Here is a 17,740-nt window from a genome sequence, read left to right on the forward strand (position 1 = left end):
CCAATAGACTTGGCTGAAATGTGTAACTGTCGTTTTGAAAAGGCGTTAGGATTTAACGGACTCGGGTCCTTGTTCTCGTATAACTAAGTTAAGGTTTGAATTTTAAGAGTGTGATTTGTTGTATTTTTTAATTTACTTTATGCTAGAAAATTACTCTTCGTTACCATATTTAAAATAAAGTTATAGTAAGTGAATCTGTTTTATGTTATTAAATTGCTGATATTTAGTAAATTAACTGAACTATCTAATTTCTAGATCATGTCCTATTTATTTTTACTGACCAAGCATAAGTTATGTTTTTGTTAAACGCGAGGTAGGATTTGTCTTTTCAGTTTTAAATTACCAGTAGTAATTCTTAATGCTAACCCTTGCGATTTCTTTTTGTATTTTGACTTAATTCTGACAAGAACTGACAGGATTGTTCATACTTTTTCTTGACTCGCTGCGTGATCAGTACTTTTTACTTACAAGCTCCGTCTTATTATATAATTTGAAGGTATAATCTATAGTTGTTAAAAATCTTTTAACTGGTTATATTTAAATACCCCTGTGGACATTTAAATGGACGCCTTTGTTCTCATACCTTTTTGATATGGTGTAAATACTCCATTGATGAAGTAATAAGTATCAGTTCTTAGTTTCAGTTTTGTGTTAATGCTTGAGTTAACATAATTCTAAAGTAATAAATAATGTTAATATTAATTTTACTGCCATTAATTTGTTGATATGTTCTAATTTGAATATTAATTGTTTCTTTAGAAAAATGGCTCCTCTCAAAACACTTAACAAGCAACAACTTCCAGCTAATGGTGTAACTATAGGAGGAGTTAAAACAAGAAGTCATCTTACCACAATGAAAAAAGAAGTTCTTCCCAAGAGAAAAGCTGACGATTCACCCTTGAAAAGAGCTACAGTTAAAAGATCAGCACTAGTTGATATTAAGAATGTAAGTATTCCGAAATCCATTTGCTAACCAAATTTCATTATTTAACATTTACTGTAATTCGTTTCAAATTTTATTTATATTTACTAAATTAGTTTTTGGTTGAAATGTGAAGTATTAAATGTTATTTATTTTAATAACTAATTGTCCAGTACCGTTCATACCTTTAACATCAAGCAGTAATATTGATCTAATACTCAGGTTCAATTAGGAGGAAATGTTATATTCAATAAGTGGTCCTTATTACTTTTAATGAACTGTGATCTTAACCTTATTCTATTAATTTTTTTAGACGTTCTAGCTGTAAATGCAAGTATAAATTTTTATGTTCTATTTTGTTTCATCATTTGTAGATCCCATTTAGGAGAGGGGAGGATAATTGTTGATTATTTTTTATGAGCCATGCTTATTTGTTCACTTGTACCTGTATTTTATTAGTTCTAAAGTAACTTTGCACATATTTTATAACTATATACTTATTCACTGCTTTGATGGAGCTATAATTCCCAAACTTTTCAAATTAATTATTATAAATTTCACAATTTTTTTATAAATATTTAATTCAGAAACACAATTTGAACTCTTACACCATTTAAACTCAATGAACGGAATAATAAATAATCTTTCAATACAATTCTTTCTATTTAGTTAATTCTACAAAGATCTATAACGTTTAGGAATGTAAAACAATTTTATTTCATGAAAGAGCACTTCCTCATTTTTAGATAATTCTTTGTTAGTTTTGTTTTTCTTATCGTAGTTTCTAATGAAAATATTTCAGAGCAATTTAGTGCTAAAAATACAAGGTGAAGACGGTATTTTTGTCTGTTTAGGGCTATTGTATAATTTATAATCATGAATTGTATAATTTTATTGAGAGGATGCTTTCTTAACACTTTTTTAATGAATTACCTCCTTTATTTCCACACATCCTTTTAATAATAACATACCCTAACTGTTCAAGTCCTGAGATTTAAACAAAATATTGATCTTATTTGACTATTATAACATGTTTGTTTAGTTGTTTTCATAATATATTTTACCTGACTAAACAAATCATTATCCTAATTTACTTTCTAATTACTACTATCTTTAATTACTTTTGACAATTAACCATCCATTGCTTCCTATATTTATTTTACATTTATTACTATCCACAATATATAGTATACTCTCACTAATCCAAACTAATGCTTTTTGAAAAAAGAAAATAAATGTTAAAAATTTGATTTTATGAATGTAGTATTAAAACTATAATCACCAACTAGCATGCTAATGCTTGATAATTTAGTATCAATGTTTTTTATTCAAAATAAAATTCTAGCTATTTATTAAAATTTGGAAGTGCATTTCTTTATTCATGGATATAATTTACAGTACAAAATTGTATTTTTAATAAATTGATTTGTTATTTGTGAATTGAATTAATCTGGACCCCTTCGTTTTAATTAGTTTAGATTAGTGAGAATCCACTGTATACTCAAACTTGGTCTTAATTTTATTTTATTATAATTTTTTTAAAGAAAAGTGGTCTTTAAACTTTTACTTATTATCTATTACTGCTTTTCTATATAATTAATTTAGTGTAGCTACTTATTTAATTTTAAATTGTTATCGATCTTAATAGTAAATGTAATAAACCACAAAATGTTGTCACTTAAACTTAGTTTTAGGTTATAAATGAATAAATATTTTGTTTGTTTTTTTTTATGATAAGATTTGTTGAACTTGATAAAATACAAATTAATTTTTAAAAAACAGTCATTTAAATGTTTTAACAATTATAAAATAATTTATTTGATTCTTTCAAATTAAGATACTTAATTTTAAGGTTTTTATTCTAGTGAATTTATTTATTTTTTATATGTGGTCTGTTGACCTCAAAGAAATAAAAATAAGGTAATAATGAAGCACTATTTAATCTGTATTGCAGTTGTTCCATGATCTTACTTAAATCATTGTTATTCTTTAAAATCACAAGTGTTGTCTTATTTTCACATTTATAAATAGAGGTGTTAGTTACTTCTCATCAAGCAAGAGCCTTTTCCAAAAGCTTACACCATTTATCACAATATTATGCCACAGTTTTTTGTTTTTTTACTTTCTGTAGATTATAATCTTATAGTAATCATCTTATCCTCTACCTCTACTTATTTTTACTTAAACTCCTTTTTATTTTGCTCCATTAAAACTCGTTAAGCTTTGTAAAATATTCACATATGCATTACACAGCTGAGCATTGCTTTACATTTTCATGCTTCTGTCAGTTTGGGGCTCTTTGACTTCCAGTTTCTATCAATTCAAATCAAAGCCTGTGATTTTGAAGTTCTATTAAGACAAAATTGTTTTATAGCATACCATAAATAGCATTTCATTGTTACAACTTACTTGTATTTGTTGTACTGTTACTTATCCTTATATTTGAAATAAAATAAATCTTTCTATTTTAGGAATTAAAAGAAAATAATGCTGAAGCTGCTTATCAAAAGACGAATGTTAATAAGAAAGCTTCTGTCGGAGTTACTGTGCCTAAGAAACCATTGGGCACTCTTAATGTTAAAAAAACTGTTTCCTGGATACCTAAAAAAGAGACGACTAAGGTCAATGTAGCTAACCCAGTACAGGTTAAGGTTACTGAAAGCCTTTTACCGAAACCGAAAATGGTAGAGAAAATATTGATAAATAAAAAGCCTGAGGCAATCCCTGCAGCTACAAAAAAAACAGAAACATCTACCTTGTCAACTGGTGTTGTTACTAGAAGAGCTAGTCGAAGTTCTGAACTGGAGAAATCATCTGAAAGTTCATTATACGTTTCTGCCCTAGAAGATTTAAAGTAATTTGATTTTTCTTTGGTTTGATATATAGCATCATTTATTGAAGATATGTTTCTTGTTTGCACACATTTTTTTTTTTTTTTTATACCACAAAGCTTTGATTTTTCTTCTTTTAGTATTCATATATATATTTTCTTTTTGTAAATTTCAGTCTTGATGAAAATAAGAAAGCATCGTCAAAGCGCCAAGTGAGGAGACCCAAACCACCACCTGGTGTTGAAGACTATGATCTAGAACAAATGAATGATTTAGGAAGTGTTGCCATGTATGCTATGGATATTTTCAACTATCTCAAATCAAGAGAGGTATTTATTATTTAAAATTAGTATCAATATTTTACATGATCTCTTGGCCTTGAGTCTTCATTTTATCATTTTCTTCTTGGTGAAATCTTAGAGACTCCATCATTAGAAAATACTGTTTCATTATATTTTATAAAAAATTACATAGATTGTATTGTGTAAAACACACTCCACTCTAAATTTTTTTTTCTTGTAAAGTTATTTCATTTTAAAACTAGTACTAGATCCGGGAAGAAAAAAAGGCAGTTATCTCACCCCAATTTTTGATTACTTCAATGAAAACTATGTATAGTTACTAGTCAAAATTAAAGAGTCTGCCAAGTATAAGTAGGGGGAATAAAAAATGGCGGCTGTTTCAAAACCTTAAAAAAAAAACATTAATTTTTCATTTGGAGCTTTACATCTTAAAAACTACCAACAACACTAGAAAATCTAAGAGAGCATTATTTAAAGAAGAGTAAATTTGCTGAAATATTAGCCCTAAAAGAGCTATTTACGTCAAATAGTTCTCGAGATATAGCTATTTAAAAAGCAAAATTTCTTAAAAATCTACTGAGAGATTAGTAGTTAATTAATTTATTTTGAGAAAACTATTTCTCAGGAACTATGTGACGTACAGATTTTTATTAGCACTCAAATTAAAGCTAGTTTAATGGACTATAAAGAAGTTTATGAACTTTACCTTCGTAGGAATGATAGTTGCTAAAATAAATTGATTTATAGTTGTTCCGACAATAAGTATGATTTACGAAAAACTTCATTTCAGAAACCATTGGACGTACAGATGTTTGCCAGCGCTCATTTTAATTAAAGCTAGTTAAATTTACTACAAAATAGTAAATTGTGTTTATCTTTGTAGGAGTAGTAGTTTTTATGATATTTGACAAAATAAACTCACAAAATGTTAATTTCTAGTTCGTATAAAATGTTGAATTTTTGAAAAAATATATCCCTAGATCCATAAGACGCTCATATGTCTGCCAACACTCAAAATAAAGGAAATTTAACTTACTATAAAGTAGTTTATGAAACCTATCTTCATAGGGGTTGTAGTTTTCATGATGTTCACATATGAATATAAGTTTGGCAAATGAAAATTTGTCCGAACAATTATAAATCAATTTATTTTAGCAAATTTCATGTAAACTATTACTCCTACGAAGATAAATATAAACTACTTTATAGCTCATTAAACTAGCTTTAATTTGAGTGCTAATTTCTGTACGTTAAATGGTTTTTGGGATAAATTTTTCAAAATAAATTCACTAACTACTGATCTTTCAGTACGTCCCATACAACATTTTTATGAACTTTTGGTTTTTAAAAAGCTATTTCTCGAGAACTATTTGATGTAAATAGCTCTTTTAGGGCTAATATTTCAGCAAATTTACTCTTCTTTAAATAATGCTCTCTTAGATTTTCTAGTGTTGTTCCTACTTTTTCAGATATAGAACTCCGAATGAAAAATTAGTTTTTTTTATCGCTTTGAAACAGCCGATATTTTTTATTCCCCCTACTTATACTTGGCTATTTTGACTATTAATTATACATAATTTTCATTAAAGTAATCAAAAATTGGCGTGAGATAACTGCCTTTTTTCTCCTCTTGGGCTCTTCTACTATACCTACCATCCTGCTGAATCAGGCAAAAATGAAAATAGCTTTTTATTTGTACAATAATAGCTATAATGTGGGAAATCCAATGAAGCCAAGTTAATAATTAATATATAAATTTTTAATTTTTGATGGCAAATAAACTTCTAAATTAATGAACAGATCAATTTTTTCCAATAAACTTTATTTTAAAAAAAACCTGGTTCATGGAGTTGTTGAGATAACAATGCCTCTCCCTCCTAAGTGATAAGATGTATTAGATAAGAGATAAAATATCGAGAAGGTTTCTAAACAAGATGCTAAAATACCACATTTTTTTTAACGATTTCCTCATTTGCACTGTTTCTGTATTAATTCCACTACACCCTAACATTGCAAATCAGAAATAGTAATCCATAATTAAAACTTCATTAAACATTACATCTCTAATATTTGTCAGCCAGATACTAAGAGCTGGAATCTGTCAGACCCCTTTTATTTTTATTAGGATTAAAAGAATCCTATATAAGTAGTTTCAGTCCGCATTTTATATTATCGTCATATTTTAATCATGTCAACATGTATAATTTTGCAACATAACATTAAAAAATCATATTATTTATCCCATGTTGATACTTACCCATAACCAGTTTTCTTATATCTGTGTCAATTCATCACCATACAATGTACTGCGAACTATAAAATCTATAATAGAGATAAATGTCCTTTGTATCAGTATAACTGAAAGTTTTATCTTCAAATAGATTAGCCAATGCTAAATATGTTATTTATCATACAGTTTATCTTGGTGGTGGGTAACTCATTGGTAAGGCAATGGACTACTAACTCCAAGGACCCAAGTTCAAATTTGGCTATGCCAATTAATTATTATCTGTTTCACTGTAGCCATTCGTCAGTCCTATGGGTTCAGGAGGCCTTTGGAGTGGGTACTCTTAAGGGGCCCCTATATGTTGGCCAAGCCATGGCGAACTCAGACATGTGCGAGCATGTGGATGGGTGGCTTGGCTTGGTTGGCCTAAGCTCGTTGCCGATCCGTCGAGAGTCGGTTTTTGGACACAGATCAATTGTTCTTTGTCTAATTGCAACTGAGAGCTGTTAGGAGGTTAAAGGTGTTTGTTGGTACTTTTTATAATAAGTTTTATATTTAATCTTATTTATTTATATTTAATTTACTTTCATTTTCTTTTTTTTTGTAATAAAAATAATATAATCCCAGTGCAATGGCTGAAACCACTTGTATATCCGCCATGCTTGCCTCTCTGAATAATACTGACATGTGGATGGTCAGCTTTTTGTTTTCCGAGCATTTGTACAAGCCCCCGATTCGTGGCGAACGGCCAACATGTGAATCCGCCTTTAATTGGATAAAAATCTGGTGGCCGTACGTAATTCTGACCAAATCATCTCCTTGCACAACCGTTGGTGTAGTAATAGTACTTCCTTGCAAAATACTGCTCCCCTGACCCTTCAAGGGTTGTATGGGTACAGATTTAATTTAATATTTTACCTTAAACCTGATTTTTTATTTTTACAAATATCTAAACTGGCTTTACCTTTGCACCTAATTTTGCGAATTCATCTCTGATATCAGTTTGATTACCCATGCCGATTTAAATGAAAACAATTTTATATATATAGAAGAGTTTCATTTTATTCTTAACTTATCTTATTAAGGGTCTTTCACCAAGTGTAGGTTCTTCTAAGGTTGGCTAATAAACTCCTATGCTTAATTGTATATGATCTGTGAAAAAAGATGTAAAAACATTTATTGAATTAAATATGAATAACGAAAATTATAGGAGTACCATATAAAAATAATTACATTAGTATAATTGTAATGTTAAAGATGAAATCATGAAACATGCAACAAATGTTAACATAGTAAAAAAAACTAATGAAGGAAATTAAGTTCACATCTTATTTATTGGAAATTTCCTAACTGAAAATATATTTAATAGATAATATTTTCCTTGTGGAGGGATTCTGGAAAAAATTATGTATTCTGTTAATTATATTTTTAATATCCCCAATTAATCCATTACAATTATGTTCTTGCTATCCCCAGTGATATTTATTATTACGATTTATTTTCAGAATCATTTCAAGATTGATGATTATATGAGTAAACAGACTTCCATCAACAAATCTATGAGGGCATTGCTCATTGATTGGATGGTGGAAATTCAAGAAAATTTTGAATTGAACCATGAAACACTATATCTTGCTGTCAAAATTGTTGATTTATATCTTTCCAAAGTTAAAATCCAAAAAGAAGATCTGCAACTGGTTGGCTGTGCAAGCTTATTTATTGCCTCTAAGTATGATGTAAGTATGAATTTTATTCATAAATGATTAATTTGTTAAAATTAATACAATTATATCATAAAAAACCCTAGAGCTCTGGACCAATACGAATTATTTGGATTTAACTGTATTATCAGGAAATCGAATGTAATGTTAATCATCAGTAATGTGAAATATGTATTTTTTCATTTAGTTGTTTATTTTTGTTTTTTAGGAAAGGATTCCTCCAATGCTTGATGATTTCCTGTACATATGCGATCACTTATATGATGCTAAAGATGTTTTAAGTATGGAGATCAAACTTCTTAGAAATCTGGACTTCCAATTAGGCATTCCATTGTCTTACAGATTTTTAAGAAGATATGCTAGAGTAAGATTTATCATTGTTTATTTTTAATAATGGTTTAGTGAGTTTAATTAGGTTATTACTTAAAAGGTGTACCTCATACAAAAATTATTTTTACTAACTTTCAATTTATTTCTAATAAAATATATGTGAGTTTCATTAAATATTCTATTCTCCATAATGTTGTTATATGTTAGTAACTTATTTATAGAGCAATAACTATGTAAAAGTTCTTTTAGGAAAATATCCAAGGAATTTGGCTGTATAATTTTTTTTTTTTTAAAGAACTTAAATATTTTATTTTCTAGATTTTTCCATAGTACAAGAGGATTTTATTCTAAACTCTTATATCAACTTATATTTAAGTTTGGCATGAACCCTCATTTTTTTAGTGCAGAATGGGGTCCTCTCAGTTTTAATATCTAACTAGTTGAATATCCAATAGGTTTTAAATACCTGAAAAGTCACAGAATTTTTTTTTAACTTAAAAAGGTCTGAGAATTTTATGAAAAAAAAACACTGAAAGTAAGGCTTTTTTAAAAACCAAGGGTCTTGAGATTGAAGTTTTTCATAAATAAAAATCATTTGTCACAAGAATTTCACATACTGTGGATATTTACTCAAGTATAAATATGATATGCCCTATTTAAACCTGCTAAAGGTGTGTTCATCGATATTTATGACAAAACATTATCTTTGTCACTTCTTGCCTCTTAATACCTTAGAAATAGCAAGATTAATGAAACTATTTATATATACAATCATGTCCTGTTATTACTATTGAAAAGTCAGGGAATTTCATGAAAAGGATTTGGTACATACTTCTATTAAGTAGCTACTTGAGTTGAAATGGAGAAATCTTGATTAGAAGAATAAAGTTAAGCTTATGAGGAATTACTGTGTGATTCAAGAAGGATCACATGCTATTGTTGCATTAGCTAACACGGTGGCATTAGATTTAGATCGACTATTTTGTCAAGTCTATCTTATTGGTTTTTGTCACCTTCACTGACTAAACTAAGTCAAATGTTTTTTTTATTGGTTTGCCTTGATACATCAAGTTTATAAGTTTCTGAATTAGATTTTCTTTTTTTTTTTTTTGTATTAATAAATAGTAATAAAACTTTTTTTATTTAATAACATTAATTATGATATTTTGTGATTACAGTGTGCCAAAATAGATATGCCATTACTAACATTAGCAAGATTCATCTTGGAATATTCATTAATGGATTACTCGACTGTAACTTATTCAGATTCTAAAATGGCTGCTGCGGCACTTTTGTTAGCTATTATCATGAAACAAGGAGGAACCTGGACACCCACTTTAGAATATTATTCAGGTTTTTATTTAGATATCAAAATTTTTTAATGATCATATCGCTTTGACTGGAGTAGTATGAAATTTCTTTTTAAAAAGAAAATTAACAATAATAATCTATAGAAAATCAAAGTAGGAGTTTTAAATGGTTGTGTGTGTATTTTATTAATATTCTTCTAATAGTATTTAGCCTAAGTGTTAATTCAGAATTATGTTAGGGATTTAGTCATTTTGAACTTTGTTGGTATTAAAAGATTCTCAAGTAACTGGGCCGATTGTCGATCTCGATTGTTTTCGTGAAATCTAAATTAGGAAAAGTTTTGAACTTTGAATTATTCTGTTTTATTTTGTTACTTTAAATTGTTGCAAATGTGTTGTTTGTTTTTTTTACTATTGTTATTTAGTTAATGAACTGAAAGTTTATTTACTTTTCTTAAAGAAGTCAAATAATTAATGTGATAGTAAACTCTTTGCAATCAGTTTTTAACTTTTAAGCAATAAAATTTAATATTAGTAGTGAGATTTTTGGGTCGAAATCATTAATTAAGATGAAAAAAGTACTGATAAAAAAAAACAATTGTTATAAATAACAATGTTATATAATATAAATAATAAATATTGTTTTCCCCCCAACCATTTTTAATATACCTATTATGAACTGATTACCACTTTTGCTTCAAGTTCAAAACTTTTAAAATACAAATATTACATTGTTTTTTCCAAAAAGATATTACAATGCAATATCTACAGTAATTACATCCACCTAGTAAAAAATAAATAGTACAGTTTGATAATTCTGTATAAAAAAAAAAAAAATGACTTCCTCATTTTTTATATATGATGTAATATCTTGAAATCTTATGTTATTTTTAAACATTCTTCTTCTCCATCTTACTCCTTTATGCCAAATTCTAGCAAGGAGGGGCCTCGATCCTGCGCTGACTAGCCTCACAATCCTTGTAGAGTCCCTTCCATTGTTGGAGTGACTTTCTCCCAATTCTTTGGATATAATCTTGACACAAAATTCTAGGCCTTCCTATGGCCTCTTGCCAGTGGGTTGAGCTTCTATTGCCTTTCTAGGTTCCCAGTCCTCTCTAATTTTACAGCTATGACTGAACCACTTAAGCTCTCTTTTTTTAGTGTGGGTTTTTACATCAGATAGAGTACACCGATTTGTAAAAATGGAGTTTTGTTTCGTGCCCCACATCTCAATGGCCGAAAATACTGCTGTTGCTTATGCTATAATAAATTTGGTTGGCTCTAGTGATCCTAATTGATATTTCCCAATCTATTTTGCCCTGTATTTGTTTCGGTAAATTATATATAGGTAAAAAGGCCTTCTTTATTAGGCCAATCCCCTTAAAGGAGTAAACTAATTTCAAGAACTACAAACTTATATTTTTAACATTATTAATTCAAGTTTCATGAATGATTGATTAATATTTATAAAATATATACAGTTTTAAAATTATTGAAATGTATTTATATTTATGTGTTTATTTTAGGATATAAGGTTGACGACTTTAAAGACATTGCTCTTGCCCTGAATGCAGTACTCCACAAGAAACAAAATGATAAGATCAAAACTGTCCGAACAAAATACTCTCACAAGTATGTATTTAATTCTGCAGTAAAACTAATAAACAAAAAATTGCATTTCAATTTTTTTTTTTAATCTCATATTAAATTTTGATAAAAAAATATTTTTAAAAATCATTAAATTGTAGGAATTATTCAGTGGAACTATTTTTTCTGTATTAATACAATAGTGAGATATCTATTGTGTGCTTATACGTTTTAACATTATTTATCTACTTTTCCCGAGTAATCTGTTCTCTATTAAGATTAACCAGGATCGGACTAGATGGTCTAATTTTTGCGTTCTCGTTTGTAAAGAACAAACAGGCTTACATATCTTGAAAGAATTTGTGTTAGGAGCCCTATGAATTTTTTAATGTTTAACATTGCATTTGGATGTTTTCTCACTATTTAAATGACAACACTGTTCAATTATTGTTTGTGTCCAAAAGTCTGTGGTGTAGGGTACTGTCAGTAGTGAATTCCTGGCCCTACATCAGACTAATTGAGGTAGTTTGCCTCTTAATGAACCTCTTCCAACATATTTAAATCATAATTCAGTTCTCTGACTAGGTATTTGAGTATTCTCGCTCCTAGGTTAGTACTAATTTATCTAGAGAAATCTAGTGCTGCCTATTGGAATGGAGGAGTTATTTAAAAACTCGGTAGTACGCCAGCACACAGCATACTGATGCAATATATACAGTTAGAGAATTTGAAACCAGGTGAAGATAAAATCACTTATACATTTAAGTTATTCGGTAATTCTGAATAAATGGGGTATGAATATCATTCTCACACTCGGGTATAAGAAAGTATTACCAGCTGCTTGGGAAATACAAATCGTTACTAGTGGATACCGGTCTCCAGAAGCCTTGATGATCAGGATTTATGTTCCAAAAACAAGCAGTCATCAGACATTTTTAGATTATAGTCAAATCATTCCATTTTTCCAAAAGTGCTTAGTAATAAGTATATAAAATATTGAGAAGAGTGTTTATATAGTTCTCCTAGCCATTTCTGATTTTAATAAAACTAAAATAAAAAAGCTTCCTTTCACTACCTTTGTTAGTCACCTCTCATTTAAACAGGTGTTTTGTCTCAGCTTAAAATGTCTCGCTTTACCTGTTGCTAAGTGAATGATAGATTTTTTGGAATGTTTCTCATCCCATTCCAGTTCCCATAAGCTCCAGAAACCTCTGAGTTTCAATTTACATTTGTAAATAATACACAATAAATAAGTTTACCGCCAAGTGTATAGTGACATATATTATTTTATTCTCATAATTATGATAATTATTATAGCATTAAATTAATGGTGGTATGTAGTAATACTCATTCTTTACAAAATTTTGAATTTTGAAAAAGATTATACATAAGTCAAGTAAAATAAATGGAAAAATATTATTATAGGAAGATAGTCCTGGTGGCGGTCAATAAAGGTATCAAAATAGTAAAAGAAAACAATTTATTGCTAACCAACGTTTCACCCTTCTTTGCAGGGCTTCGTCAGAGCTGTAAGAATGAAGTTGTGCTGTCAACTGATTCAATTGGTAGCAGAACTTCATTCTTACCAAATTCTTTCTTCCAACAAATTATAGAAAAGCTCATTGAGTTTTAAACTTCAATATCTTTGCTCCTTAAATTTTTTTCACACCAAGTATAAACATATCATTTCTAGGTCATTCATTGATGTTTTGGTCGTGTAAAATAATTATTGTTAGATCCAGTAACCCAATGGTGGCTATTTTTAGATTGTGCACACCATGTATGGTGTTATTGGTATGATACTGAACACTGGATTGTCCTAATCATTTAAAATAAACTATTGTGTTCAGCATATACCAGCCTAATAATCAGGTACTATATTGCCTATTGAAAATAAACTGAATTAAATTTTTGGGGAATTATTTCGTTAAAAAGAAATTTCTCAGCCTCATTTTTTTTTTTTTTTTTTTTTTTGTGCTTATAAGCATTTGTTACTTTAAAAAAAAAAATTACAATAACTATCAGCAGTGTGTAACTTGGCCTTAAAAGCTTATATAAGTCCTCTATAGGATCAAACTCTGCTATAATTTCAAGTCTTTTCTTTGTTTATGTTGTGAAAAATTGGTATTATTATTTAATTTGTAAATGCTATTGTAAATAAAACAGTAGGTGATAACATTGCTTCGGACTATTGGACAAACTTGTTCCCTTTGTTTGGAATCTGTCGTCTTGGCATTTGTTTAGACCTTTGTCTTTGGTTATAAAACCCTTCCTAAATCCACAACAGTTTATCATACTGAAAAATTCCTGTTTGTTTAAAAAAAAAAAAAAATTAATAAATTAGGATTGAATGAAAAAGTTGGTATTTATTATTAAGTTGGACGCCTTAAGAGACCTTTTATTTGTTGATTTTCATATTTTTAACTTGTCCTTCTACAAAAATATTGCAGCTGGTATAAATATTTAATTTTAACACTTTTTACTATATTTATAATTGTTTATGACTTTTTTATGGTTGAATCTAAAGTTGAAACGTATTATTTGGAATTGGAGGCCTTAGAGATCTTTTGCCTGTAGACTTTTCAAGTTTTTAACTGGTCCCTCAACAGAGATATTGCAGCTGGAATACATATTGGAATCTTTTATTTTAATTAGCAATTAATTGAATCTAAAAGTTGAAATTTATAATTTTGAGTTGGACGCCTTAGAGAAGACCCTTTGTCTTAAAAGTTGAAATTTATAATGGGGTATGGCACTTTAGAGACTTAGACCCTTACTGCGTAGAATTTTCCAACTAGTCCCCTACCAAAAATATTGCAATTAGAAAGGTAGCATTTTTTTTTTTTTTTTTACTACAATATGCAAAATAACAAGATGTGATTAATAAACATGAATGTGCTGAAGACATAGGTTAATCCATTTTCAAGTGAGTTGAAATAAAAATGGTGATCATTTGGTAACCAGATGCAATAAAAATTAATTAATATTATTTTTGACCCACCGAAACATTTAAGAGAGTACTGTTAAAGTTTGAAATTTTTCTGAGGTAGTCATATAAATATGCACTGATATTGAGGGATGTGACATCTAAGCTGAAAATTCAAAATCTTTCTCTTATAGAATATGAATAAGGCTTTGGGATACATCTATTTAACTTTGCATTCAAATGTGCTAACAACAGGTCAATTTCTACTCAGAACAGTTTGTCCAACTTCTCACTTGTGGTATCACATATAGTGTTAAGTCATTCCTAGCCTTAGCAGTTACTACTATAAAACTAGGTGTTATTATGAACAACAATTAGGCTTAGAGAGAGAGAAATACTTTATTCATCTATGCTGCCTAAATACATCAGGCTGCTATATCACACAGCATACTTATCAATCCGTAATCGGACATATATAAATTACATATAATTACATGGTATAATAAGATATAAAGAAAACAAGAAACCGATTGTTACTTTTTCTTATTTTACCAAGTTTCTTTACATTGTTTATTTTATTTATTTATAATTAAATATTAAAAGAAAGTCTTCTTGAACAAGACTAATATTAATTTTATTCTTGTAGTTAGGAAACTTTATATTAATGGAGTCAAATGTGTTTCAGGATATTTTTCGAAGTTGCAAAAATACCCCTTGTGGACGACCTGAAGTTGTAGCCAAAATACTGAACAGTGAAGACAGTAAGGTAGTGCCGTCTTTAATTTTATACATTGTTATTTGTAGTAAAAACTGATCTAACTATTTTAACTTAATTTATTTAAAATAATTGTTGACCTATATTTTTATGATATCAATGTAAATGTTATATTTTTCATTATTGGATACTCGTGATATTTTATCAATGAAAGTAACTTTTAGTTATCACCAACAGTTAAAGTAATATATATTTTTATACAAAAACTAACATCAGTATTCATGGCTCTAGTATGATGTACATAACGTTTGAAGAGTTTGAATGATGATTTATTGTTATAGCTTTATTTAATAATAGCATTGTATTTTGATTATTGTAAATATGTATGAAAGTAATAACTTAATAATGATTTTTTATAATCTACCTTTTCAATGTTTTTTATTTTATTGATGTAAAAATGTAATTGTATTTTGTATTTAATGCACATGTTTTTATAATTCACTGTCGTTGTTAAAACATAATAAAAATTATACTAAAGAGTAAATCTACTCTGGGCACAATTTATAAAAGAACATGACTGATTACTGAAATGTGTTGTACTAATTTATTAAATGAATGATACTTTGCATCCTGAAAATAAAAATGGGTGCTCTTTAATTTATTTTATTTTTTTTGGTTGGCTTAACAGAATGTTAAGTTAGGTGAAATTGAAAGGTGAGTTGCTGTATGTATGTACCAATTAAGTTAGTTTTATTATCTAAGATTATGTATTTGTAATGTGTAATAAATATAGTCTCCCTTTTGCCTGGATGATTATTTCAGTTGTACTTTTTTATTTCATATACATGATATCTCAAGTAAATGAGCTACACATAAATGGGATGAATTCAGCATGGGGAAAAGCTACCCGTTGATAGCTCTTCAATGGTGATACATTATGTTTGGTCTATGGGCTAAAGGATTGAATGCTAGTGCAGTTTATTGTGGAAAGACAAATGCTTTTTTGTCTTCCATGGGGGGGGGGGCTAAAGATTTTAGTATGTTGGTCACTAAGCCCTCCTATCCAACATTTGGTCAACCACCTCATCTTTTCCAAATTGAAGTTTTTGAACTAGAATGCTTTTAGATATATGGCAATATCCATTCATGTAACTTGCCTGATACACTAAATTTGCTCCTGTCTGAAAGAACTGTTGAGAGGGGTGTCCTTTTAGGGACCTGTTCTTCCATTTTCTGTTACTCCATGTTCTTCCTTCTCTAGACACTGCATTCTCTTGCAGGACCAAAGACTCTTTTCTCGGAGGTAAGACGTCTATTCTCAGTTACCTAATAAGCCCTAAGTAACATCAGCTAGCCATTGCTATGTTACTGCTGATCTCCAGGGATATTTTGTTTCCAAATAAACATTTACCCTTTCGAAGTTGTAAGGTCCAACATCAAAGGAACCAATCCCTAGTCCCTTTCATCCTACTCTCAGGTTTTTTATTTTAGCCTCATTATTAGTCCGAGTTTCATTGCTGCATCTTCTAGGACCAGGAATGACTCTATTTAAGCATGCTCTGATCTTGCTGCAATATCAAAATAATCGGAGTATCCCAAAAGGTGAATTCAAACTATTGAATAGGGTTTGGATTCCAGACCTTTGTACTAGTTTCTCTATTTCTTCTCTCACTATCACCTGTGTTGCAAAGCGTAGAGTAGCTGTCTCTGACCATCTTGTCCTATGATCCCTGTTCTGTGCAAGCCTTCTCATTTCTGGCTTGGAGCTTCCTCTCGATGTGCCCAAGTTTCTCTACTTCAAAATTAAAAAGGAGGCAAGCAAGTGTATCCTCTTGCCATACTCTGCAGTTTGTATCAAAAAGCTAAGGAAAAGTATTGCAATTGTGCAAAATTTCCTCTTTAAGTTTTTGATGGTAATACACGTTTTGATATCCCATTACAATTATTAAATTACATATTCAAGACAGATATATGCCTGGGCTGTTACAGCAATTTTTACTAAAAATTGGACTGGCCACAAGTGCTTTATGGAATAAGTTTTCTCAGAAATAACTGTTTTAACTCAGTATATCAATGTACAATCAATTGATCTTTAGAATCAGCTAGGGCTTTTCCTGAATTAATATATTCAATATATCTTCCTCTAAAATACTTTCAATTTTATTTATTGAAAATAATTAACCGTTAACAGCAATACAAAACGGTTACAATATCAACTATGAAAGAATTTAATAATTAATTAAGTGAGAAGTTAAGACAGCTGTGGAAAAAAGTTATATGATGTGCACATTACAACAGATTTTTTTTTTAATAGATTTATTATATATGTAAATTTTCTTTAGTGTATCATATTACTCTAAAATTAAAATACTTTGTTTCTCTTTTATCCATTTTATGTTCAGTAAGTACCAAAAGTTATTTATATATTTTATATACATAATATTCAACTACACATTCTATTTTTGAATGGAATATGGTCCGGGTGCAGTAAAAAAAAAACTCAAATAGTAAATAATTATACTATTTTTATTGAGCCAACGTTTTGCCCCTCATTGCAGGGCTTTGTCAGGGCTAAAAAAGATACAAACACTATAGAAAAAAGGAAAAACATAAGTGGAAAATAACCGGGGTATAAAATGAAAAGTAAGATATAATAAGAAAAATTAAAGGTTGTAAATAGTGAATGCAAAGGGTAATAGTAACAGATAGATAAGAAAAGAAATATTAAAGAAAGTACAAATAAAGAGATGAAAAAAAAATACAAATCCAATGATGAGACAGAGTGACGGTTTGTATTGGGAGGAGTGGGGATGGCAGCTATGCCACGATAAAGAAAATAATTTTAAAGTAAACATAGTAAAAAAGTATT

General features: G+C 29.0%; 1 protein-coding gene across 3 annotated transcripts; it reads left to right on the forward strand.

Moving 5' to 3' along the window:
* Positions 1 to 15,687, forward strand: CycB3 (cyclin B3). Of its 3 annotated transcripts, none has more exons than XM_014436897.3 (9): positions 1 to 185; positions 760 to 946; positions 3,394 to 3,776; positions 3,929 to 4,082; positions 7,788 to 8,018; positions 8,212 to 8,367; positions 9,512 to 9,686; positions 11,170 to 11,275; positions 14,842 to 15,687. In XM_014436897.3, exons 2-9 carry the CDS (start codon positions 764 to 766, stop codon positions 14,891 to 14,893), a joined length of 1,440 nt encoding a protein of 479 aa, XP_014292383.1. In that variant the 5' UTR covers positions 1 to 185; positions 760 to 763; the 3' UTR covers positions 14,894 to 15,687. The 3 variants fall into 3 exon arrangements, with proteins under 3 accessions (XP_014292383.1, XP_014292384.1, XP_014292385.1); XM_014436898.3 differs by lacking the exon at positions 1 to 185 and adding an exon at positions 399 to 496; XM_014436899.3 differs by lacking the exon at positions 1 to 185 and adding an exon at positions 563 to 679.
* Positions 15,688 to 17,740: the final 2,053 nt, after the last annotated feature.

This window comes from Halyomorpha halys, unplaced genomic scaffold (genome assembly GCF_000696795.3).
Source record: "Halyomorpha halys isolate HHAL.00 unplaced genomic scaffold, Hhal_1.1 Scaffold2145.1, whole genome shotgun sequence".
Classification (NCBI taxonomy): domain Eukaryota; kingdom Metazoa; phylum Arthropoda; class Insecta; order Hemiptera; family Pentatomidae; genus Halyomorpha; species Halyomorpha halys.

Bases quoted from the DNA above. Each gene is read 5' to 3' on its own strand.
- CycB3 (XM_014436897.3), top strand. From the start codon at position 764: ATGGCTCCTCTCAAAACACTTAACAAGCAACAACTTCCAGCTAATGGT. The intron at 9,687-11,169 runs GTTTTTATTTAG...TGTTTATTTTAG, and splicing joins CACTTTAGAATATTATTCAG to GATATAAGGTTGACGACTTT. The intron at 11,276-14,841 runs GTATGTATTTAA...AATGTGTTTCAG, and splicing joins CGAACAAAATACTCTCACAA to GATATTTTTCGAAGTTGCAA.